This window comes from Lepisosteus platostomus, chromosome 3 (genome assembly GCF_059453375.1).
Source record: "Lepisosteus platostomus isolate fLepPlt1 chromosome 3, fLepPlt1.hap1, whole genome shotgun sequence".
Classification (NCBI taxonomy): Eukaryota; Metazoa; Chordata; class Actinopteri; order Semionotiformes; family Lepisosteidae; genus Lepisosteus; species Lepisosteus platostomus.
The window spans coordinates 59,639,329-59,667,207 of record NC_142613.1 but is presented as its reverse complement, the minus strand read 5'-3'; the positions used below and the strand labels follow the sequence as shown (position 1 = coordinate 59,667,207).

General features: G+C 37.0%; 1 protein-coding gene across 2 annotated transcripts in view; it reads left to right on the top strand.

Annotated features, from left to right (window-relative positions):
• The window catches only part of LOC148675170 (tyrosine-protein phosphatase non-receptor type 14-like), a 99,193-nt gene that overhangs the window by 25,196 nt on the left and 46,118 nt on the right, over positions 1-27,879 (top strand). Inside the window, exons 2-3 of one of the 2 annotated variants that reach the window (XM_088626230.1) lie at positions 14,932-15,256; positions 27,099-27,268. In XM_088626230.1, the coding sequence (XP_088482356.1) occupies positions 15,083-15,256; positions 27,099-27,268 (344 nt within the window). In that variant the 5' untranslated portion in view covers positions 14,932-15,082. The remainder of the gene's footprint in view (positions 1-14,931; positions 15,257-27,098; positions 27,269-27,879) is intronic. The other variant, XM_088626231.1, reaches the window with a different exon arrangement.

Here is a 27,879-nt window from a genome sequence, read left to right as displayed (position 1 = left end):
CTTAGATCCAAGAGTTTCTAACATTTTTAGATCTTCTTGTATTTGCATATATTATATAATGGCAGTGTTGTCTTTATAATAGCAGCATTTTGGCAGTAAGAGGAATTCATTTAAAAAGAATGTCTGTCAGGTTATCCCTGTGTCCTGTTTTATATAGATGTTAGACATTTGTGTAGGGGATGCAACTCATGTAGTAATTGACCAACACTGGTAATTAAATTAAGTCAGATTTTTGTCATGTATAGATTGTATTAATGTTTATTATGTACTGTAAAACGATTTCCTTTAGTCTAGTAAGTGCTACCTAAATAACTGCACCTGATAAGTCATAAATGTCACATAAGGTTAATGCACTTACTGACAAAATCAGCTGACAATTTGTTATTCCTCCATCAGTGAACTTGTTAACTACCTGTTTCATATGCTTAGGAGTTTAGTTATGGGAGTATAGTTTGCAGCAGAAAGAGGCAGTTAAAGCAGTGAACGCAGATGCTTAACAGGTTTAATAGTTGTGAAATCTCATCAATTTCATTATACATTAATATTTTTAATAGGTTTGAACCTAATAAGATTATCCTGATTCAGCAGAGGTTTTGTATAATACAAATTATTTTTTGAATTGTGATGAAAAGAAAGTAGTAGTTCATGCAGCAAGTGTTAAATAGTACTTTGTCCCTGGGACACTCTTTCTAATATGGTAAGCTTGTGATTTTACCTTTCATGCCGTTCAAAAAGTTTTTAGCAGTCTGGAGCTAGTCCAAAGAAGAACATCTAGGCCTAAAAATCCCTTACACGGACTGGGTAAAAGAAGTGAACCTTTTTAGAATTGAACGGAGAAAACTATAGAGGAGATGATTGAATCCTTATTACTTATTAAGGCTTATTACTTATTACTTCACTTTTCAGTCTTTTTCCATTAATTAGATTTACAAGATTCCATTAATGAGATTCAGTTCCACTTCAAAAAAAGAAAGCAAAAACAAAACAAAAATAGCTGCTTTTTATGTCCCGGTGAATTTTCTTCTAAAAACCATAGTTGGCAATAGCTTAGCACTTAAAATAGTCTAAGATTTTTTTTCTCTAATCTTTTGCACTTTAGTCAGACGTGAAAAAAATCCAAGCTTCAGTTTGAAAGGGTTTGAACTTTTTACATTTAATATCCAGGTCTGTTAGCGAGTCTCTGGCTGTAAGGTTAAGGAGTATTAGGGAGAGGGTTAAATACCCAGTACAGTAGATTTTCTGAAAACCCTAAGCTTCATACTATTCACACATGACTTTTTTGGGATAAATTTGGATGAAAGTGTTTTAGTGACACTGGTACACCCAGTCCACTAGGAGTTGATAAAGCCTCCCTATCAGTTTCCCGACTAACAGAGGCAGCTGAGCCCAAAAAAGGGAGAATAAAAGCAGATGACGGAGAGGATGCTTTTGAAGTTGTGCGTTTTGGCGACAGCAATGAATGTATGCCTTGTCACTTCAAAGAAGGCAAGTGTTTTTCGGGTGAAGTTGTAAATCTTGTCCCTGAGTGTTTATGATGAATCAGTTCCTCTGTTCTCAACCCACCAATTGGTCAGTTAAAAAGAAGGACACATGGCTATTTTTTTGTCTGAAGTTTGACTTCACCGTAAATCCCTTTGCTTGTGAAGAACTCCTTTCATAAGATGCAGGTGCTCCTACTGCAGAATCTTTTGTACTGACGTATCGTAGTTATCTCAGACGTGCACAGCAAACTGAGCGAAGCTGTTTTTGAGTTTTAAAATCAGACACTGATGAAAGACTATGCTTACTGGATTTGTGAGAAAGAATTAGGAGTCTGTGAGAATATTCAAAGAGTGTTTTGTCATAAAAGTAGGGATACTTTCACTGACAATAGTGGTCTTATTACCATGTTACGGTAAATATTTTCAGTGATCTGTAAGGTTTTAGTTTTCTTCATCCAGCCTAATTGATTCTAATTTTTAAGGTATACCTATTTTATGGTGTGATTATAAATCTCTACAGTGTTTTTTTTCTAACCCTGCTAGAAATCTGTACTACACAGAAGAAGACATAAGTTATTTGTAAGTGATACTTCATTTTTTTCTTACATACATAAAAATAATTTCAATTTAACTTTTTTCATGAAACATAAATCTGATTTTTGGATATTTGCTAATTGAGCACTCAGTTAAATGGTAAGGCCTATGTAAAACTGGTGTTACTGAAATTGTAAAGTAGTATTTCTGCCATGTTGCATTATTTTTTAAGGTGTTGCATATGAAAACCTGATTCTAAAATAAAATCCGTTCATGAAGTAAAAAAACATCTGTGCCAATATTCACTCCACTAAAGCTGCTTGTGGTACTAAAAGCTGCTCATGTACAATATAAATTGTCGCTGCATCAGAAATATTATTCTGTTTCTCCCTTTAAAATCTTCAAGATTTATTCAAAGCTAAGACATTTTGCTTTTTGTTATTTGTTTAAGTGGTTCTTTGGGTGCCAAACATTTTCTTAACTAAACTCCTATGTAGTTTTGAAAAATCATATTAACGAGACCTACACAAGCCTGTTTTAATTAACTACAATTAACCAGTTGTGGAACAAGACCAACTGTGTAGCTTGGATTCAGTTATTCCCGAAGGGAGTCTCTTGAGATTATTCTTAACATTGTTTTGTTTAACGCAGACACCATTTCCTTTGGAAAGTAGTCAGTTTTGAAAATTGCACATCGAAATATTAAAGCTGTTTTGCTTTGTGTTTGTGCCTGATGGCAGGTTAAGCTCAAATAAGTTTTGGTGAGTTATGTACGTCCTTTTATAATTCCATCTTGACCAGATGTTGTGGCTGTGAGTGGGTGAATGAAGTTGGCCCGTTCCTTTTAAAAAAAAAAAACTTTGAAGATGCATATAATGTACAGTAGCACTGCAACCGTAGTATTGTATACTGTATGTAGCCATATCGAAGATGAGGCCTCACTTAACGTAATATTATTGCAACTGTATTATTATTAATCAAACTAGCAAATGCTTGCATTTAGATAGCACTGTAGTTTTCATATACCCCTCCTGTTTATAACTTAAAACCTTTCATTTTTCTCAGTGTCATAATGTGGGATCTATCATTTTGAATTTTGTTTTTTATAGTACTGAAACAGTACAAGGAAAACACTTTATGCAGAGTTTAACAATTATCAGCAACTCGGAATAATGCCTATGAAGAGGATTTGGAATAATCCCTTTGGAGAAAACATCACATGGACATTTAACAGGATTATAAATCATGCTGAAAAGAGAGAAATTCGATTTTATTGCAGTTAGAAACTTCAACATGCTGCACATACATATTTCTCATCTTTTATTATGCAGGCTGGATAGCTGTTTTGTTGATTGTTGTTGTAGAAAATAAATCTTCTGGAGTTGACACTTTGATTCTTGTACACTTGTCTGTTGGTGTAATTAATGTGTGGATCATTGCTTGTGTGTTCAGTCTGTAAATGGAAATACAAAAACTGCTATTTTCATTGTAGGTAGAGTGACAAATTGCATCTTAAGAAAGTGATTGAAAAAATTAATATAAAGCTTAATTTTGATTTGTAGTGGGAACAGTGGGACAAGAAACATATTTCCCAAAGAAGGTAAATTATTGAAACCAGCCGAGCAGTTATAGTCACAGCAGTTTGAGACCTTGTGGATTTGTAGAAAAGACCCTTAACAGTATGCAAAGGATAATAGAAGATTGAAGAGTGGAAGCTGAGGCACATAAGTGGTTAGATCATGGAATAGGGTCTGAGGATTATGACTGAACCACCATTTCAGCATCTGAAAATATGGTTTATGAGGAAGAATTAATTATTGACCCTTTCATTTTAAAGTATGGTCCGTAATTGTAATTCTGACATCTGTTTATTTGATATACCACCAAAGTTGCAGTACATGATAAAATCTACACATTCAACATTTTGTTTGATTGTTTTGAACACTGATCCGGTTTTAAACCAAGGTTCTGAATAGAAACATCTGTAGACTGTATCGTTTGGGTGGTTTCCATTAAAATAAAAAAAAATAGCTGGAATTGTTTCTTACTAAAACTAACCATATTGGGAAATACAGATGAAAAACAACTTTTTTTCGTCAGCTACCCCTTGTATTTTCCAATGCCACAAAATTACAAAGTGCAAATTTATATGCTGTGTTTATGTGAGCTTGAAATAAATCTGACCAGGAATATTATGGGTGCCTTTAAATAGTCTTGGTGGTGCATGAAAGTTTTAGCTTTTCCTTTGACTTTGGAAGGAGTTTTGTCTGCACCAGCAGTTACCAACAGTTGAACCTTCTAAGCTTTACAATGTGAGACTTTGTTAACAACAAATTCCTTAATATATTAGAAATAATTACTAGAAAATTCCATGTGGTTTTGCTTACAATATTAAGCAGATTTTAAAATTTCTAAACCAAAAAGTATTTTGGCTACCTCCTCAACAGAGAGAATTAAATAAACACCATTACATTTCAGAACATACACAAAAAATAAGATGGAATAACTAACAGACTTTATTTTAATTTGTAGTGGGACCAGTAGAGCACAAATATCTGTTACTCGTCTTCACTTCCAGGAGTACTGTAATGTTACTTGTGTTCTTCCTGCTAGGATGCCCCATGCAAACCCTTTTCTGAGACTGGACTTCAAACTCATTTTGTGAAGGTATCACCATCATATTTGCTCTGTCCTTTACTGTATATGCTGTACATGTTTTCTGATTGTTTTTTTAAAGGTCTCACAGATGGTCACACAGGTGCTGGTTTGTTCTCATTTCATAGCTTTAGACCAAGACTTTCCTCTTCTTATGCAAAACAAATCCTAAAAAGATTTTCATCTTGTGTATTCTTTTAAGGAGTGATAAATCCTGCATGGTTTTATTCCTAAAAGAGCACTGTGGAATATTCATATCCTCATAACTTACTGTTTGTATTGCTACTGTAAACATTGGCAATGAAAATACGAGTATGTGAAGCAATTCAAAGTGTCTAGGTTTATATAACACAGTAGTTTGTGTAGTTTGTTTAATGAGTACTGCCTACAGATTAAAATGCCCCAAAATCCAGTTTTTAACAAGTAAAACACTTCACTTTATGACTTGCAACCTCTGGTTGTATCAGGCTACGTTGAAGGCAGTTGTATTCAAAACATTGCATTATATTACACTATTCTTTGTTAAAAGAATAAATGTAGCCTTTTCTTGCCCTTAGAACTTAATTAAATACAGTGGTTACAAAAAGTATTCACCCCCTTTGGCATTTTTCACATTACTTTCTTATATCATGGAATCAAAGTGGATTTATTCAGGAATTCTTTACACTGATCAACACAAAATTATCTGTAATTTCAAATATAAACAACTCTAAAGTTTTTTCTTAATTACAAATAAAAAAACAGACAATAATTGATTACACCACCCTTGTTTTAATACTTGTTAGAAGCACCTTTTGTTGCAGTTACAGCTGAGTCTATTTGGGTAAGTCTCTACAAGCTTTGTAAATCTGGACACTGCAATTTTTGCCCATTCTTCTTTGCACTATTGCTCGAGCTCCATCAGTTTGGATGGGGGGCCATTGGTGAACAGCAATTTTCAAATCATTCCACAGATTTTGTTGCTGGGATTGAGGTCAGGGCTTTGACTGGGCCACTCCAATGTGGCTTTTGCTGTATGCTTTGGGTCACTGTCCTGCCGAAATATAAATCTCCTCCCAAGTCCCAGGTCTCTTGCAGACTGCAGCAGGTTTTCCTCCCGGTTTTGTCTATATCTTACTCCATCAATTTTGCAGTCTATTTTCCAGTACATGAAGCACAGAAGCATCCCCATAGCATCGTGCTTCAGGTACCATGTTTCACAGTAAGGAAAGTTGTCTTGGGATGATGCACAGTGTTAGTCTTGCACCAAGCATAGTGCCTAGCATTGAGCCAAAAAAGTTCAATCTTGGTCTCATCGGACCATAAAATCTTCCTCTGCTTTGTTTGAGGTCTCCCACATGCCTTCTCAAAAACTCTAGGTGAGATTCATCTAGGTTTTGTGCAACAATGGTTTTCTTTTTGCCACCTTCCCATAAAGCACATCATTGTAAAGTGCCTTGGCTTTTGTTATCCCAAGGACAGTTTTTCCCATCTATGCCATGGAAGAGTGCAAGAAATAGGGTGATAAACCAAATGGGTACAAGGTGCCAAGCCATGTAGAGCCTTACAAGTGAGCAAGAGGATTTTAAAGTCGACAGGAAATGTGATAGAAGGTGAGTGTAAGGACTCCAGGACAGGAGTGATGTGATCACTTGTACAAGACCTGGTCAGGGTTCTGGCTGCCAAATTCTGGACATATGGAAGTTTGTTCAGTGTGGATTTAGATACCCCAGTGAGTAGGATGTTGCAGTAATCAATTTGTGAGAAGACGAACAGTTTTACCAGCAACAGTTGGCAACAACTTCAGATGAGGTCTGGTGACATTTCTCAGGTAGAAGAATGTTATTTTGACAGTATTTTGCAGATGTGGATCAAATTTTAAGTCTGGAACAAATATCAGCCCCAGGTTCTGCAATTTTGATTGTAATTCAAGTACAGTGTCATCCACCGATACTGTAGGGTTACTGCACTGGTTGATGGGAGGTGATTTCAGACTTGTTACAGCTTAAATGAAGGAAATTTTGAGTCATTCTGGTTTTTATGTCAGAGGTGCAGGTAGTGCAGAGATGGCGACTTCTGTGTCAGGTCTGAACATAGATTTGAGTAGTTACCTTAGTAGCTGACCAAGTGGGAACATGCTGGTAAATGCTGAATGTGATAGATTGTATACCTCTCTTGAGTCTTTAAAAGTTATCTATTGAATTAATTATATGTTTACTGTAGTATGGGAACACTGTATTGATGGCTGCTGCCTACCGTGTAAAAACATTCAACAGAATGCAGGTTCAGTTCTCTGATTGTGGTTTGAACCTGTCGTGTCACTAGCCAGCTGTGACCAGGATTCCCCCCAGCGGTGGTGAACTGACTCGACACCATAAAAGGTAGGGTGGTGTTAGTCGGTGAGAGCTGTTTGTGGCACAGCACCCCTTCTGGCTTCCCGGATGTATGCATGCATGCGGTGCTGTCAATGAGGGACGTGCTGGACCTCCTCAGTATGGGTTTGTGTTGCTTATGATGTGGTAGAAGGCAAGTGGCCCAAAGTTGGGTGGATCAGAGGACTGCCTGCATTTCCTTGTTATTCCCTGGTCACAGGGTAAGTAGCAGTCAGCTGCGATGTGAAAACTCACAATCTGATACTGTTAGGTCTAGAACCTAACAATGGTTTTTATACTTAATACATTTCAGCTGCATTGCTTTTCAGATACTGAGTGTATGTGACTGGTTATGTGTTAACCCTTTGGTTACATACAAGAACGGGACCATAGCTGTACGTTTTGTTTCTTGAGTGTTCTTTTGTGCATGTAGATATACAGTATGAAGGAATCTGATCCTGGAGTGATGAGCTCAGAACTGTTTTTGGTATAACCTATTCAATATGTAATGTGGTGTACGTTAAGGAAATGGTTTACCATACTTGCTCTCTAGTGGAAACTGACTGTTTTTTTATGTTTGTTGGAATGAAATAATATTTTTAGGAATGACAAATAGTAGTGAATAACTAAACAAAATAAGTCAGAAAATCAGCTATAACTACAATGACAATGATTCCTTGCTTGCTTACATACTTCTTTTCATATCAAACGATCCTAAATGCTTCACATATAAGAGGAGACCAACTTCATCTACCATTTAAGTGTAGCATCTACATTGGTGATGCAGCCATTTTGTGCCACCCTTAATCTTTTGAAAAGTGCATTGGATCTTTAACGACAAAATCGTCAGGACGTCTCACTCCCCAGACACCATAGTGGGACATTGGTTTTCCAGTCTAGAAGGAATAAAATCATGTACTGGTCCATCACTACTTTCACCTGTTTTTCCTTGAAGGTCTTGCATTGACCGGCATTGCTTCATTTTTTAGATCTAACAAAATCGCGGTACAAGGTAATATTGTTATTTTCTAAAACACAGACCCTTTTTGAGGGGTCTGGTCAGTGACTTTTATGAGCTGTGTAGGCTATATCTTTTTATTATAGTACAAAGCTTAATAGATGACTAAAAAATATGCAGTTTTTAAAGTGAAGTATTTGTTTCCATACAGTGAAGTTAGTATTAGCTTTAATGCAAAATTGCAAATTACCATATTTGCTATGTGAAAGGAGTGCACTTAATATAAATTGTTTAATGATTTTGTTTTACATTTTGATTGTGTTTTTAAGAGCGATTCATTAGGTTCTCTCTGTCATCTGCATCTCTGTTTAATACCGTGAGAATTTCAGGTGTCCTGCGCAGATCTTGCCAACACCTTTGTGTGTCCTGTCTCTGATAAAATGTGTAGCTAAACGTAAAGCCTGTTTGTTTTGGGCTTTTTTACAGTTAATACATTTTTGCAGTGTTGGTGGTTTCAAGTTCAAAACGTGTAGGTAATGAGTGTTTTGTGTGTTTGAAAGTACACTTTCAGGCCAATGGAATGCCAAACACTGCTGTATATTAGCTTATGGTTCTCTATGTTGGATCCTACCTGTTCGTAATGTCTTTTGTAATTATAGATTGAGTCAACATTTGGCACTGTATTGGAGTACTCTTCCTTACTCTTAAAATACTGGGAGCAGCAGCTGCTGTTCCAGTGATTATAGTACTTTATTTGCAAAATTGCTGCATGTGATTGTTGTTGGGAAAAGTCTACTGACATACTTTATATACAATTTTAATTCAATAAGTAGGATGGTATTTCAAGTGAAATTGTACTTTCACAAAATTAACTAACTGGAAGTGTTTATAGTGGTAGATTTTACAGTGGTGACTGCTGCTCTCCTCATAATTTCTGTAACGGGAGCCGGTCCAGGCTCCTAAGAAGCATAGTTCAGGACCCTATGCAGACGATATAATCCGGAAGTGAGTGGAAAAGGACATCAGGGGAAGGTACAGCAGGATAGGATGGGTAGACAGACAGGGGGGCGTGGCGACGATGATCCAGTGCTCGGGGGGCGTGGCAAGGGCAAACAGATCCAGACAGTCCAAAAAACAGTCCTCGGTCATAAAACGACGCCAGGCGCTCCGAGCCCCGGACTCAGCTGGTCAGGACACCACGATGAAGCCTTTGGCCTCTTCAGATTTGTCTGTATTTTTATGTATGTCTGCTGAGCAAATTGTTCCTGGTGTCAGTGTGTGCATGTTTTTGTCTGTGTGTATGTCCTATGATGGATAATCCTGTTTTGCGACTGTTGCTTGCCAGGATAGTCTCCAGTTCCCTGAAATGGATGGATGCGCTGTCTTTGCATTTTTTTGTAAGAACTAAAACAATTAAACGTCTCTTAGAAATGGCATTACTCTTTGGATCCTCTTCTGTAAGTGCATTATCTAATGAAGAAAATGTCTAACTGTAACATACAACAGGCTTCCTGCCTGCTTACTTGATAAGTAAAAGCAACCAGACAACTTGAGCTATCCTAAAATATCCAGAGGTGTTTTTTGCTTATGTCTAAATACCGTCCTATGCATAAAAATCAAGAAATAGGTGGTGTGTTTGACTGTAATTTAAAAAGTTGTACCTGTAATGTGATTGAAATCATAAAACATGGTAGATTAAGCATAAAACTATATACAAAGTTGCTTACTATATCCTACTTACAGCTTTAGGTAGATTTTTGAATTCATGCATCTACTTGAGGACCTCAGCCATCGATTTCTAATAGTGAGTAAGTAACTGTCCATTAATATCCAAAAGGGCCATTTTCTTGTTTTTTTTCATTTTTTCCTTGATACTGTACGTTTGTTTATATTTTAATAAATACTTATGCGTCTCAAGTTATTGCCTCTAAAATTTGAAATTAACTTTTGTTTAATGACAAACTTTCAAGGAATGCAACACTTTAGAAAACTGTGGTGATGGTATAATTCAGAAGTGAATCTTATTTTAGGATATTGTGTACTATTATATAATCATATTACAAAAATATGAATGATTTTTTTGTTATCAATAGTTGATTGCTATTCCTCAGATGTAATGTTCCAGCTATGAGAAGAGCCTTCCAGTCATATTCACACGTTGAATATGATTTCAGCAATATTGTACTTAAGGAGAAATGGCTTAGGGAAAATATTGCTGGTTCAGTTCCTTGTATAAATGTGTACCAGTGGAACTGTCTTTGATTCTTAGCCTGAGAAACACAACAGAGCCACAATTAGTTGTTGGATTTTCCAAAACTGTTATAAAGCTTTGCAAACCATGCAAATAATTTAAAGGTTTGTTCATATGATTGATATGGTTTCACATTATTAAGGAAGCAAACCAAGGCAAAGAAAGTACTGTATGATTCTCAGTTGCTTTTCTCTTCACACCCTACTTTCTGTACATATTTCTATCAGGTGCACTTTGTTTGTTAAGCCCTGAAAAGAATCTTGGATACATTCCAAAGTGACAGCCAAGGCTCCATTGGCATTTTCCAACAAGAAGAAACACATTCCTGAATTTTTCAAATCCCTTTCTTTGAAATGTCTTGGATGTTTTCTTTAAAAACACTAGTGATTGATTTTTTCCTACAGCCTTATGTGGAAGGCTAACTTTGTTTTTTTTGACATTAGAGACAACAGGAGAAATATTGAGAAATCAACAAAATTACCTCCCCCCTAAATAAGTGGTGTATATGGACTGTAATATAGAATGTTATCCCATCATTCATCACTATGTTCTATTAAATGACTAATTGTAGACCTTAATTGACAGTTTCTCCTCAAACATTAATATATTTGTAGACAAATAGAATGTAGACAAGGCCTACCATCTTACCACTGGGAGCTTTCCCAAGGTTTCTGTGTTAGGTCTATTGAGCAGTTTTTGGGTTGATAACTAAAACCTGTCTTCTTGATTGTTTTTTCAGAATACAAAACAAGATAGTATTTTTGTTGTTTCCAGCAATGTAATTCTTGTATTGGGTAACTGGATATTTACTCTTCAAAAAAGAAATGTCCCATTGGTTGGTGATTCATCCTTACCTTTTGTTCCCGAACATGGTTTTATTAATGTAATAACACCAAAGTGGTGACTAATCCTGTGTTTACGTTCAAAGTACTTACTGTACCCATAGAAGTTACACTTAATGCCTTTAGAGTTTAGAGCTTAATAATAACACATCAGACTAACATAGTGTCTTGTGTAATGTATGGTCTTCTGTATATGCAGTTTTGCCTAGTCTCCCTCCCTGATTACCTGCTTGTTTAATAATATTTTGCTTAGAATATAAGGAGATGTTGAGTTCTTAAAGCTTCAGAATAGTTTGAAACAAGAAGAGTCCCTCTAGCCATTTTGGTAGTTAGTAGCTTTTTATTTGTTATTCTTTTTGGACATTATTTGTACATTTGTTGTTCAGCCTTGTCTTACTGCACTTTACTTGTGTGTCACAGAGGGCACTGAGTGGGAAATGAGCTGGTAAATTTATTGATGAATACCACACAATTCATTTCGATGCCTTTGCAGCAGTTTGAACTTACGGAAAACATTAATTCGGACTTGTACTCAGGAGACTGCAGGACAGTTCTATAGAGAAATTGATTTAGCCAGAGCTTCAATTAAGCAGGACTCTTTCATTCAAACATCATTTCTCGTTAGGAATCACTTCTATATGTGTTCTAGGTCAGGGGGGTCAAACTCATTTGCAGTGGACAGCTACATTTGATTTTAAATTTACTCCAAATAGGCCATACATATAGAAGGCAAAACAACTATATAGTATTTTTTTAGTGTTCAATTCAGTAAAATATGTTGCAGTTGATTTAGTATTTACAATAGTAAAGTAAACAAGGAAAACATTTCTCCTAAAGGAAAAGAAAGCAATTGAAAATGGTTTTATTTATCTTAACTACGGTGCTAGGTTCTATGGGTTTATGCGTTCTTATTTAGTCAATTCAGTGTCCTTAACATTTTTTGGCCTCTGGAAAAAAAGCTTTCAGATATGAAGTCAATGGAAATTAAATCTTTATTATATAGGATTTTGCATTACAAACAGGGAGGGATGGGTGTGTAAACATATCCATTGGTAAACTGAGGGACTGAAATGCAAATTACAGGGCCTCTGGGATTAGTCATCTGTAAAATCTGCTTGATGGACTGATAAGTGAGAAGCAGTTTGCCTTGTTTTGTAACTGGCTGAGTTTTATTGTTTTCAACTGACAAATATAATTGGCAAAAACAAGATTAAAGAACATCACATGACAGTAAACACTGAAAATGCAGAGTACTATCTGCTAGATATTAGTAACACTAAAGCAGCAATTCGTTCACTTCTACAACTGTTCCTATTGCAGAGTGTGACCTTTGGTTCAATTAACTGCTAACTACCAAGTATGTCCTTTTGCTCTTTGGAAAGTAGCTACCTGTTGTACAAATCAAGCATATCAACTTTCCATTTCCAAAGAAAAATAATCTTCCTCACATGACCTGCACGTTATTTTTATGATTGATTTGATGAGCTTGCTGGGATTTATTAGGGGACACAGGACTCGCATTATCAATTGTTTACCACCATTCTTGTGTAAAGAGACACCTGTTTTGAACTACATCTCTGACATAATAAAACAGGGACACCACCTTTGTATAAAGGTAGAGAACTACAGGGAGTGCTGCATATGTCTGATTCCCTTATCAACATTCCTTCTAAAAAGTTTTCAAATGATTAAACAAGTAATGGTCTCGAATGTATAGAAAGCAGTTTTGTTGTAGTACAGTATAATGGTTCAGTAACGTACTCAGATAGATAGATACTTTATTGATCCCGTGAGGGAAATTGCAGTGCAACAGCAGCTTAACACACACAACACAGCCACAGTGTAACGAATTATATACTAATAGTACAATACATACAATACAATACAAGAGTTACTCACAGTCCGGACACACAAGAGGAAACTAGAACAGAACAGTACACAGAAAATCGTATCACACGTATGAATATAAATATAGATGTAACCATAGATATAAATATAAATATAAATGTATTGCACAGGTCCCTGGCATATATTGCACAAAAGTGGTTGTAAACAGGAAAAAGAAAAAGAAAAAGAAAGAGAACAGATGTAGCAGTATATGTGTATATGCGTTTAGTCCAGAAACAGGTCACTGTCGCTGTTGCCTCTGCCAAGACGCAAGGTGGATGCGTTGTACAGTCTTATGGCAGACGGCAAGAATGACCTCCTGTAGCGCTCCCTGTCGCACCGTGGATGAATCAGTCTATTGCTGAACGTGCTCTTCATTCCTGCAAGCCTGTCATAGAGGGGATGGGAGAAGTTGTCCATGATGGCCTCCAGTTTGGACATCATTCTCCTCTCAGCCAATACCTCCAAGGGGTCCAGGTCAGACCCAATGACAGAGCTCGCTCTCCTGATGAGCTTGTTCAGCCTTTTGGAATCTACTGCTCTAATCCCAGAGCCCCAGCACACCACTGCGTAGAAAATGGCACTCGCTACCACCGACTGATAAAACATGTGTAGCATCTTACTACACACATTGAAGGACCTGAGCCTCCTCAAGAAGTAAAGTCGGCTCTGTCCGTTCTTATAGATGGCCTCGATGTTCTTAGACCATTCCAGTCTATCGTCGATGTGCACTCCCAGGTACTTGTACGAGTCCACCATCTCCACGCCACTCCCATGGATGTAGACAGGAGTAGGTTTGACCTTTTTCCTCCTGAAATCTACCACCAGTTCCTTTGTCTTTGTAACATTCAGTTCCAAGTGGTTCACCCCACACCACTCCACAAAGCTGCTGACCAGTCCTCTGTACTCCTCCTCCTGCTCACCCTTGATACATCCCACAATTGCAGAGTCATCTGAGAACTTTTGCAGGTGGCATGACTTTGAGTTGTACTTAAAGTCCGAAGTATAGAGGGTGAAGAGGAATGGAGAAAGAACTGTCCCTTGAGGTGCCCCTGTGTTACTCACTACCAGTTCAGACACGCAGTTCTGAAGTCTCACAGACTGTGGTCTGCCCGTCAGGTAGTCAGTGATCCACGAGGTCATGGAGGCATCGACTTGCATCTCCTCCAGCTTCCTCCTTAGAAGTAAGGGCTGGATGGTATTGAAGGCACTGGAGAAGTCGAAAAACATGATCCTTACAGTGTTGCCAGCCCTGTCCAGGTGTGAGTAGGCCCTTTGCAGCATGTAGATGATCACATCCTCCACACCAAATCTGGGCTGGTAGCCAAACTGTAGGGTGTCCAGTGATGAGCTGACCATGGGTCTCAGGTGGGATAAGACCAGCCTCTCCAGTGTCTTCATGATGTGAGAAGTCAGTGCAACTGGTCTGTAGTCGTTGAGGACAGAGGGGCGCCCTTTCTTTGGTACCGGGACCAGGCATGATGTCTTCCAGAGCACCGGGACTCTCTCCAAGCGCAGGCTCAGGTTGAACAGTCGCTGGAGCACTCCGCTCAGCTGATCAGCACAGGCCCTCAGAACTCTGGGACAGATGTTATCTGGTCCTGTGGCCTTACCCCCGTGCAGCCTCTTCAGCTCCTTCTTCACCTGGTCAGCTGTGATGGTCAGCCTGGCCAGATATGTGATCTGATTTTGTGCTTCCTGACTACATTTATTGCCCATTCAGTTCAATAAGCCATTTCAGATTTTTTTTTTGTTAGACAATCGATTGAATACCCCTGAAAGTCTATAAAATAATTTGGACGTAATGCTGGCAACAAGATTTACAAGATGCTATGTCTGTTAGACCTTTTATGAATAAATTGTAAATGAGTGTGTTCTTCTTTTAGAGGCTATTTTTAAGTGTGGAGGAGATTGTATTGGTTTGTGCTTGAAAATGTATGACCAAGCTCTGTTTTGTTTTGTTATTTTGTAGGGATCTGGGATCTTTCACATTCATGGGGAATGGGACAGTCATTTTCAGCTGCAGAGCTCTTTGGCTGGGGGTCTAACTCACAAGAGCAGCAGAGGGCATCCTAAAGCAGAGGAGAGGGTGGGTCAATATCCCTCGCCTGACCCCTCCAGTCATGCCTTTCCGGCTCAAGCTGCGCCGCACACGGCGCTACAACGTCCTGAGCAAGAACTGCTTTGTGACCCGAATACACCTGTTGGACAACAATGTCATCGAGTGTACCCTGTCTGTGGAGAGCACGGGGCAGGAGTGCCTGGAGGCGGTCGCTCAGAGGCTTGAACTCCGAGAGGTAGGGAGAATTCATTAATAACAGTCTACCGAAATGCACCACAGTGCCTATTGCTTTGAAACAGACATGCATTTGATAGGAGCACTCTTTTAATAATGAGCTACAGTACTGGCACAACATGTGCCAGACTTCATTTACTGTAGGTGTTATGGTTAAGTAGTATCATTAACTAGTACCTAGCTAACATTGTCCCCTATTACCCCAAACAATATCACTGACTCCAGCTCTCAAGGTAAGACAAAGTTTTCCATTTTAAATTAGTAACAAAAATGGATTGCAAAAGACAGCAAGTCTCAACGGAATTCTTGGGACTTTAAGTACTTATAAGGAAGGTTTCAAACAAAGGGTTGTTCGGCATATCTGTACGTCTAAAATCTTATCCAGCTCCTTCAGTAAGATGCCAGAGCTGGGGCCACAACCACCTGGATGTGAAGCCGTTTAACCTAGTCTTTAGTGAAAAGATAAAATTATTTATATCTTAATATATATTAATTATTTATATATAATCTTTTCACTTTAATATTTTAAAAAGTGTTAGAATTACAGGGAACATAATTTCATGTAATGTGCAATTTAATAGAATCAGAACACCTGTGCAAAGTGTATTTCATCATAAATTGCTGTAGCTTTTGTATAATTTCATATTTGTTAGTATTGCAAGTTGCTTTCAATGTTATATTGAAAAGGTAATTAAGACACAAGCATGATTTTAATTTAGCTGACACAACTGTTTCTGTGAATTCAACTTAATATAGTCTATAATTACCAGTCAGTATATATGGTGTAGAAAAAAAGTTTTTTATGTCTGTGGAAGCATCCCCCAGCATCCCTTTGAAAATGAGTTTTTACTTGTTCTGAATTTGTGATTATATTTGTCAATATATAGTTTACTCTTTTAATTTTCCTTGATAAGCTGCAGAGGTATACCAGAAGAAATCAATGTAAATGGTAGTCTAGTGTGCTGATTTAGTAGTTGACAAATGTTCTTTTACAAACTGTTCTCAGGAATTTCAGATTCTTGATGCAGTGGCACATAACAGCTCAATCAGCTTCAAAGGAAAAGGTTAGGTTCACATTTGTGGTATTTCTGCTGGCTGTATATGGGATAAACAGTTACTCTGGCTTGCTTTCTTTGATTTCAGCAGTGTTGAATGGGGACAGAAATAAAACTAGAAGATTAATGTACTACTATACATGTATTCAAGAGAAGACAGTAAAGCAGCAGCTACGTTTTTTTGAAAATGTTAATGAGGAAAAGCATCCATTCTGAAGTCTTAGTGTTTAAAACAGATTGTCTAAAAAATATTATATTTTGGTTTCTTAAACGAAAGTATAGCTTTCAAGAGTCAGAATTTCATCTGTGTGCTCGGTTACCCCATTAACATATACAGTTTCTGTTACAGTAATTCATATTAAATTCTAAATTAAATTGTTTGCTGTTTTTCCATTATTTACAGTACATTAGTACCTTAGAAAGTTATGATTAAGACATTTAAAAAAAATCAAGCTTAAAAAATTGGAAAGCAGTAATAAAAGACATTCTAAAATTTATACTGTAGATGTCTGTATTTCATAGTAATGGAAAGCTGCTTTGCTTTTTCAAGAGAAGGTGTCTGTAGATTTGTAGAAAACTTTACTGGCACAAGAACATCTTCATTGTGACTTTTCTAGAATGAATAAATTTGCAAGATCTGTTATTAGTAGTTTAGCATTATGCATTGCAATTGAAAAAAATAGTCAATACCCTTAAGCTACAGCAATGTTCATCACCTGCTACTGTACATGACCAAAAACACAAACTAACATAACATAGTAGTTGTCTTTGAAAATGGAACAGTATAAGTGTATTTTTCTTGTTATATTACACAACTAAGGGATTGAAAATATTGTTGTAACATTTCATTACTGGAGAAGTAAAGAAGAAATGGGCTTAAAATGCTTTCTTATTATGTTAATTTTCTATTTGAAGTGCTACTCCACCTAAAATAATATAATACTGTATTACTATAATTTGATTATTCTCATGTATATAAATTTGTTCCCAACGTTTAGCAGTAGTATTTTTTGTCAAAGGATAATGAGTAAAACAAAAGACTTTTATTTTGAAGAGATAAGTCAGGGTGTGAGAGAATCCCACCCTTTTGAAATTCAGCCCTCAAAAAGCCGACTCAAACTGGTCTGCATGTGAGGTATTCTCATTATTGCTGCTTTTTATTTGGTTATTTTTATTTTACAACCACAGTAAAAAAGCCCTTTGGTTGCTTTTTTTGTAGGTTTACTGTAGTTGCGCTACGCTAAATTACAAAGATCAAAGTGAACTTCAGATTGTAATACGTGGGGTTTTAAAAGTATCCCTCGTCAGGTTTTGAAGCAGCATATTTAACTAATAACGCTGTTCATCTGAAATGAATTGCTGTTGGTCTCTTGGTTAGAACTGGGGTTTCCAGTGGACATCTCTCAAACCACGCGTAACCCAGAGCCCAACCCTTTTGAGTGTGCTTTATACCAGGGGTACTCAGAATGTTCTCAAAATGGACAACTATTTTCAGCCATTCACTTTTAAAAATAAAACTTCACAGACTTGCAGAGCAGATTGTAATGAAATTCCCATGACTGCATTAACAATAATATGTTAAAATTGTTTACTGCAGGATGTGAGCTCCTCAAACTATTTGTACTAATGAGATCAAATAGATTGTTGGAATTTTTTGTCACTTTAATTAGTCTGCCTTGTGGTGATATTACCATGTTCTTCTGTCGGTGCCCTAGATTCTCCTCGTTTTGGAGCCATTTCTGTATGTGCTATTTAGGATATATTGTCTCTTGTTGAAATGGGAGGCAGTTCAAGTGTGGTTGTGATGACTACATTCGAAGGAGGTCTGTTTACTGATACCATGTTGTGACATTTACCACTCGTCAGCAATGTAATAAATAAATGTGGTTTGTTACCCACTAGGGCATCTCCTTGCTCCCACTGACCTCAGAGGCCTGCCTAATCTGCCTGGTAGTGTGAGATGGTCAGACATTAGATCAGCCTCTTGGTGTATTCATTTACCACGTTGTCTGACCTTGTAAGAGGACCATAGGCAATAGCAGCCAAAACAAAAATATTACCATACTGTATACTGTGGTTATATGCATTTATTTCTCATGAAACAAAGAATTCACATTTTGGCCATGTGTCCTTTTTTGTTCTACCACATTTGTTATAATAGTAAAGAAATACATTGGTTTTTGCAGTGATTTTAATGTATACTAGGAGCACTATAATATGTATTTTAAAATGCAAATGTCTGACGGAAAAAGCCTATCTTCATAAATTGACTTTACTTTCTGGTTATATTTGATAGTTTTCTGTTCTTAGCTTGAACTTTAAATAACACACCTTATGGGAAAAACTCTTAAGATCATCAAAGCCAAATACAAGAAGGTAACAGATGAGAGAATGTCCTTCAGCCTGCTTTGCTTTTCTAGTTATTAGTAGTTTAATCATCCTTGAATGTCTTTGAGATTTTAAAGCATCCTGGAACACCCAAAGCATAATTTGGTATTTTTTCCACATGCCCATTTCTTCCCTTTTAAAAACTAGACTGAAGCTCATCTTTAATTTACATTTATGTTCTCTGATCATTTATGTTTACAGTAATGTTTTGGAAGTACTGCCAGTTGGTTTTAGGATTTCTGAAAACCTCAGTGCACACAGTTTGGGGCCTCGTTTGTTCCATACTAAAGAGATTAATTTATGTTTACATGCCAGTGTGAGTGTGTTTCACAAATTTCAGAACCTAGTTAAAAGAACCATATTAAATTGCTCTAGATGTTTTTTTTTACACATAATTTGATTTTACACTGGTAGACCATAAGTATTAGAGACTGAAAATAATACATTCAGCAGTCATGTTGTCATCTCCTTTTATTCAGTCTTCTGTTCTTTATAGACAGCTTGGTTCTTATTATTTGAATTTACAGAATCAATTATATTCCTCCTATAAAAAAGGGAACATAAAAATAAATTCATAATATTGTTAATTGGAGAACACTAGTCTTAACTAGAAAGAAGTTAATTAAAAATGAGAACAGGGGACACTTATTGGATAAATAATTGTGGGAGTCAATAGTTCAAGCAGATACCTTTCTTTAAGAAAAGTTTGGATGGGATTCTTGGATCAATTAGTTACTTCAAAGAAAACAAGCTACCATGGTCTCGTCTCATTTGTAATTCTTCTGCTATGACTTGAATGTTTGAGTGTTCTCAAAAGGAACTACAAACAGCTGAAACAGCATTGATTTCTGGTGTTTCTATCAATTTTAGACATTGAGGTTTTTGAATCCTGCATGTCTGTGACTTTAAGATTCAGACAGTGCAGGTGTAATCTGTAGTTGCCTTCTCCGTGACCAGAATATAAACATGTATTGATCTCCAAGTATCCTTCACTGAATACTATGAAATGCTGAACTAATACTTTAATACTTGAAACAAAAAGGTTTTATTTTACTTTAGTATGTTTTTATTTGAGAGAGGGATATGAAGTAGAGTTACATTTTTTTCAGTTTTCATTTCTTTATTCAATTTAATCAGTTTATTCAAGTGATTAATGCCTAGTGACATACTGTACATGTACAGTAATTGACTTTCAAAACAGCTAGTGCATATTCTATCTGCGTATTCTGTGAACATCAATTGGATAATAGTAGTAATAGTAGTGTTCATGATCATGAGTGCAAGCATAGATCTGTTCTGTTTTGTAAATCAAACTGACTTCTTTTCTTGATAAAATGGATTTACAGTAAATACAATTCAATTTTTAAGCCCACAGTAAACATTTGTTGCAGTTGGTTTTTGTCATTTATTATAGAAAAGCGATGGCACACACGTTTTAGCATTTTTCTTACTTTTAATATTGTTAAGATGCCTAAGTAAACTTTGCTAGTCTACTCTAGTTCTCCAGTTTTATTTTTCAGTTCTCTCTTTCTCTGGAGAAAGCTGTAGATTCCTATTCCATGGCTGTCACTCCCTGGCATTTTTACAAAGCACAAGCACCCTTTGTTGCCAGGTCAAGCAAGACCAAAAGTTAAACTTGGCAAGCTGAAGAGCACATGAAACAGCTAGAGAAATGAATCAGAAAAACCTCACAAGGCCAACACAAGACAAGGCCCTTACCCTTGGCTGGATATGCAGCTGATATTTTTAAATAACGTTAACTGATGCGGAAATCTGTGTGACTTGCATTTCAATGTTCATGTGGGTTTCCCTTCTTTTAAACTAGTCCTATTTTATTTTTTGAAAAAAGGTTAGAAACACCATGATTTTTAGTTTCAAACCCACCCAATTTGGAATAGTGTGTTGTACTTTTTTACATCTCGTCTTACTGAGCACAGAGGTGGGGGTGGAGCGAAAATATAACCCACCCAACGTGGAGCCACTCACTCTTTTAAGATTTCACAGATTACTCCTCCCCGTGCAGGTGGTTGGAGGAGATGTTTGTGCCTCATCAACAGCACTGTAAACCTGAAAGCACTACATAATCTTGGTGTTTGCCGGCATCTGACTTTAGGACAGTGATGCTAACCTTAATCACAGATGGCTAGTTACATGACCTAGGCTTGAACACCTTTACCTGGTTGAGTAACTGTGACTGTAACTGGTAACTATTCAAACTGTTGCTAGATAACCACCTTCTCTTGCACTGCTGTTTTCCGGGATAGGCTTCCTCGCACCTCTCTACTGAATAAAGCGGTTATAAAATAGAATACTGTGGGTGAGGAACACATTTTTTTGGATAGTGTCTGTAGGCTTTTCTAAACACAATTAGGCATTTCTCAAAATATGTTATTAGTTTTTCACCCATCCGTTTATTTCTTTCAGGAATTACCGATTCCCCTTCCATGTTCCCCTGCATATTTTAATCACATGGGTTATCTGAATATTTCCCTGAAGGATTTTAATATTTTGTGCAGTGAAACAGTAAAATCCAATCCTTAGCTTTGCATAATAAGTCATGAAGGGGTATCTCCACATTTAGTGATTCCAAAGTGGGGAGTAACAGTCTAGTTCAGTGGTTCTCAATCTTTTTGGACCAAGTACCACCCTTATCAAACCAAAGCATTCAAGTACCACCTTCAACTCATCTTCTCATAGGAACCAGAGAAATTGTTAATAATAATAATAATAATAATAATAAATAATAGCTTACATTTATATAGCGCTTTTCTGGACACTCCACTCAAAGCACTTTACAGGTAATGGGGACTCCCCTCCACCACCACCAATGTGCAGCTTCCACCTGGATGATGCGATGGCAGGCATAGTGCGCCAGAACGCTCACCGCACATCGGCTATCAGTGGGGAGGAGAGCAGAGTATTGAAGCCAATTCATAGATGGGGATTATTAGGAGGCCGTGATTGGTAAGGGCCAATGGGAAATTTGGCCACGACGCCGGGGTTACACCCCTACTCTTTTCGAGAAGCACCCTGGGATTTTTAATGACCACAGAGGGTCAGGACCTTGGTTTTACATCTCAACCAAAGGACGGCGCCTGTTTACAGTATAGTGTCCCCGTCACTATACTGGGGCATTAGGACCCACATGGACCACAGGGTGAGCGCCCCCCTGCTGGCCCCACTAACACCTCTTCCAGCAGCAACCTTAGTTTTCCCCAGGAGGTCTCCCATCCAGGTACTGACCAGGCTCACACCTGCTTAGCTTCAGTGGGTTGCCAGTTATGATTTGCAGAGTGATATGGCTGCTGGCTAGTGACCAACATGAGTTTGCGCACTCACTCACATCCATGTATAATGAAAACAGCACTGAGCACTTAGATAATTTGGATCATACTGCCTTGTAGATATTTTCCGACACTTGCTAACACTAGCAGTGCCAGTGCCAGTCTGTGTCAGGTTTAGCAGCAGAGCTAGTTTCAGTGGCCGATGTATAATCCTCCTAGTTCTCAACAGGTGTGCATGATCTATCAGTACTCTTGGCATCTATTCCTTTCAGCCCTACATAATACTTGATTTTTGCAAGGTATTCATTTTCAATCATTTGTTCTCTTGGCGAATGTGGCGCTAAGCTGTGTCTCCGAAAGCTCGAGAGGAGTATGAACACTCAAGTATTAACTCGCTGTATCAATGTAGCTAAGCACGTAGGCTGCGTATTTGACACATAAACTAATTTTATTAACATAAAAAATACGAAACCAGTCTCAAGCTTTTTGAAACTGATTAAGTAAACTACAGATGAAGAATTTACATATTTTAAATTATTCAATTTTTAATTCCCAATTTTTCAGTGCACACAACAAAATTCCAAGGTTATCTGGTATACCTCAATTTGAGAACCAGTGGTCTAGTTGACTGAATATACATATTTCACTTTTCACTTTGGGACTTCATTTTACGAGTCCATTTATTGTATCACTACCTAACCTGTTTGCAGAAGTAAATAATGATTATGGTGAGGATTGGGGGAGGTGAGGATTATGGTGAGGATCTTCCCTGAACCTGTTTTCAACATTGTGAACATTATTAGGTGATCAATGCATATATATATTGGCAACAGTCTGTAACGATCTGTTTTGACAAGCTAGTGAAGTTCTTTTTAAATTCCTCACAGTTATGAGAAAATCCAAAAGGTAAGCACAGCCCTAACGTGCACTCATTCTTGCCTTCAAAATTCATGAATGTACTAATAATTCTCCCTTCTCTACATTATTTGCAGTGTGTATCATTCAGAGTGCGTTACAGCTCATCCCTGTTTTAGATTAGTATTATTCATTTACTTAATTCTGTCTACTTCTGTACATATCCTTGTTTAGTGTCATAAATTCATCGAATATAATTAATACAATTAAAACAATAGTAGTTAGTCTGTGCTGGTTAACATTCCAGGGCCCTTCTGGGTGTTCATTCAAAAGCAACCATGTGTGAAGTGTTGCGTTTCCATTTCATAGTTGGTATTTCTGTCTAATTATTTTGTTAGGGGCTGTACATTTAACCCAATGTGAAATGTTCTCTCCAAATATTACATATTTTAACATAGATCTGATACTTTTTACTTATTTAAAATTGTGATTTGTTTCACATTGTGATGAACAAAAGTTAACTTGTGTGCTTTTGACCTCGGAACTTAAAACAGATTTTTATTTCATGGAATATGTGAGCTGCTTCATTCTTAAAAGCTAAATTACACCTTTGCTGTTATTTTACTGTAGCATCACAGGCTTTAAAATGCAGGCAATTACAGTTTACTATGCTAATTCCGTATGTCACATTCTTCCCTCTGAAACAAAGCTAGGGAGTATAGTTCTGTGAAAAAAGTATTTCCCCTCTTTCAGATTTTCTGATTTTTTGTGTATTTTCAGCACTGAATGTTATCAGATTAATTTGAATCCTAGTGATGTACAGTATAAAGGGAACCTGTGTGGACATATAACAGCAAAGTCTGGTGCTTGTTTAATTTATTACATAAAGTAATTCAACATCCAAATTCCCTGTGTGAAAAAGTTAACACCATCTCAGTTTAATCAATTAAATTAATGGGATTACTAGAACCAGCTGTGTGAATATTTTATAAAACAATCAGGGCCAGCCCTCATCTATGTAAAACTCACAAACTTTGACTTTCATTGTCATAAGAAGTTCTCGCCACACACAAACTGGAGGTGCTTCATGCCACTTTCAAAAGATATTTCAGATGACCTTAAAAAAAGACATTGATGCATTGTTTCAGTCTGTAAAAGGCTATAAATCTACCTGTAAACTCAGGGGCTCCACCGACCTACAGTTAGAGAAATTATTAACAGTGAATTTTATTAAGGGTGACCGTCCTGCCAAAATCACTCTCCAGAGCGCAGTGTTAAATTAGACCAAGAAGTCTCTAGAAACCCAACAACACCTAATCTGTTGGTCTTTTTCTCAACGTAGCTAAAGTCAGTGTTTATACCTCCACCACCAGAAAAGCAAACAGAAAAATGGGATTCGAGTGAGAGCAGCAAAGTGGAAATCATTCCTTACTAAGAAGAACATTGGTGCTCCTCTCAAATTTGACAAAAAGCACCTGGATAATACTCCAGACTTCAGGAGGAATGTTCTATGGACAGATGTGTTAAATGGGTGCTGTTATGTCTTGTGAAAATGAAATGCTGCATTCCACAGTAAGAACCTCATGTCAGCAGTGGAACATGGTGGTGGTGGTGTCATGGTTTGGGGATGCTATGCTGCCTCAGGACCTCAGGGTGACTTGTCATCATTAACCCCATAGTAATGTTGTGGCTGGACCTGAAATGAGTAGTTCATCCTAGAAAATCCTCAAACGTTATTGGGTTGAAGAAGTTGTTCATGGAAAAATGGTCCAAAAATGCTACAGAGCAATGCGAGAGACTGATTGCCAATTACAGGAAGTGTTTGGTTGCAATTATTGCAGCTAAAGGTGGAACAACCAGTTGCTGAATCTAATTGTTAACTTTTTCAAACAGGGACATTGGATGTTTATGAAATAACTGAAACAAGCAACAGACTTTATTTGTCCTACTTTCTGACTTAAACAGATTAAGAAGACCACAAGAATTGTCAGGCAGCATCCTCTCAATTTAAAATTTAGTCAGCTTTGTAATCTAAAGGTGAGAAAAGATCATTTTACCACACTTTCAGAAACCGGAAAAGGCAAAAAATGTATGCTAAACAATGAATGGTTTGGATTAACATTTCTTCTCAGGAAAAAAATTGTATTTTTAGTAGTGATTTTAGATAGTGAGGTTTGATACATAAAGCAAGAATACTAAAACAAATGTATCTTAAGGAAATCACTGGGAGAACATGAGATTATCCTTTGCTAAAGTTCAACATTGTTTTAGGTCTCACCCCATCACATTGACGAGATAATTAAATGTATAAGAGGATGTGAAATACATTCCACTGTAGTCTTAACTTGAATTCTGGCAACACTTGCTCAGCATAATTTATGTAATTGGGAAGTTGTTTGTTTCGGTTCCAGATGTTTGGGTTACAAAATGTTTTACTAAGTGTACCTCATAAGTAAAGCGAAGAAGTGACGGGCTCAGCTAAGTTCTTACCTCCTAGGCTAACAGCCATATTTCCCATTGCTTTATCCTCTTGTTGTCTGTGCCTATTTAGTGTTGCTAATATACATATAATCATTGGAAACAAGACTATAAATTATTTTTATTTATTCTGCTGTTGTGCCTACCTGTAACACAAATTGTAAGATGGTGGTAGTAGATGCAGTAAATACCATTAACCGCAGATCAGGTGATCTAAGGTTGGAGAAACTGGAATACATTTAGTACTTCCTATTACTCTATAGATAAGTTAGAATTTGGATTATATCTTATAAAGCAGATCACTATACCAGAAAAGTAGAGAAGGAGGATGATGAACCATGTTACTTCTTATTAAAGGATTAAGAGCAAAGGGAGACCCTTAACAGAAAGAAAATGCCAATAGTTACTTCGGATGAGCTCAAAGTAACTAGAAAATGATCAACATTTGTTTATTTTAAATTGACTTCAATAAGGAAATTAATTAATTAAGTCAATTAAACATAAACAAATATTGACCATTTTCTAGTAACTCTGACTAAGTTACCTGATTCCTGAGGTGTGTGTGGCCATGCTGCCTGCAGCAGAATATCAGCAACCTATGTATTTATTTTAAATCTGTTAAAAACCGTAACAGTGTTTTGATTTTTTTTGTAACAGCTTATTTGGTTTTAGCTTGCCACAAGTCCTACAGAGAATGACTTGAATTCCATTGGATGTCACACTTGGCTAAAATGTACTGACCTACCATAGTAATTTAACTCAAGGCTCTTACTCCACCAAGGTCACAAGTGAAATGTTCAACTCCTTGGAGTACAGAGTTTGAAAGTGACCTTGAAGCGAAATCTGAGAGATTGATTTTGTTTATTTTAGCCTAATCAAAAGCCTGTACATGTTCAAGTGAATTCAAAAATGCAGTGCCAGTTATGCAATAATTAAATGTATGTTTAAGGACGGTTGAGCACCAGAAGTAAGATATGTTATATGGGATTGTTTACCACACGGTAATGCAGTAAAATACGGTTCACACAGTATTGCTTACCAGAGCAGCTAGCAATAGCTGTTTAGTGTGATGATGACATTCCAGGACATTTTAAGGAGGCGCAGCCTCAGTATTTCTCCCTTCTTCCCCAGTATTTTTCCTGAGGAAATTCCCGATGCTAATTTATACCATTATAGAAGGTAAAAGACACATGGAAGTACCATGTTTCTATTTTTGTTACCCTGTTTATTTTATATATACAGCTTATTTATATAAATGTTCAAGATAAAATATTTGAAAATATCTAGAAGGCCAACATATTCATTCAGGAGATGTAGACAACACCCATCAACCTGATACATTTGCATGATTCAGTATGAGGGGATTAAAGCCTTATTCTCATTTTTGGGTTTTAGAGAATCATAACCCCAGACACCATGACTGAGGACATGAGTGGAAGGATGTGCAAACACTGGCACTAAACAGAAAATTGTCAGTGGCATGAGTCTGAGGTCATGGGTCAGAGGTTACCTTCCCTCTAAAATGTTGGAATGAAACCTCTGCTATATCCAAAACATTTATTTATAAGGCATTGCACTACATAGAGGACATTTGCATGTCTAAGTTGCATAAGAACTGTGATAATTTACCTTTTTGTTTTGACAGAAACATAATAAACCACACTTGGGTGGTTCCTGCACCTCTAGTTAGAAACACAGCAAGTGTCTTTGTTTTTAACCCCCTCCCCCACCTTGGGCTGAGCAAATGATTTTGATCTGTCCTTTTTTTGCTTTGCTTTTTCAGACACACTATTTTGGCTTGTGGTTCCACAGTAAATCACAGCTCCAAAGATGGGTGGAGCTGGAGAAAGCCCTCAAGAAGCAGCTGGACAAATTTGGCAATGAGCCTCTTCTTTTCTTTGGTGTGATGTTTTACGTGCCAAATGTCTCCAGACTCGAGCAGGAGGTCACAAGGTGCGTTGGCAATTAATTGCTTTTATCATCAAGGCATAAACAATGGCAGATGTACAGCAACATGAGTTCAGAGAGGAGGAGTTATGTTTCTTAACACTGCTGTTTTTAAGTGAGATGGAAAAAACTTTCTATTTTGAAATATGCTGCTTTAGTTAATTCCTAGAATGTGGAGTATGTGTCCACCAGCAAGGTAATGTTCAAAGCTTTTTGCACCTGAGCAATATATGATTCTCGCTTTCTGATGTTTCTTAAAATTATAATTAAAAAGAATCAGGATATGATTTGGCTTTTATAAATCCTTTTTTTGAAATGGGAAATTGAGTTGTGTTTTATAGATTTTTTTTAAAAGTCTGCGTTCCTTTTAACATGGTTTTTGGGTGGGGGTGGGATGGGGGATTGTTTAAAGTGATCAGGTTTTTTTATGGATGTTCACAGTCATTACCTTTTAAACTATTTTCTACAAGCAAATGAACTGTCATTTCTTAATATTCGTTTATGCCATTGGTGCCTGTGTTTGTCAATTTGTTTTTTAAATGGTTTGAGTCTTTTTGTTCAGTGTATAATCAATGCTATTGGTACTTTATTAATAAAGACAGGAGACTGGAGATGGA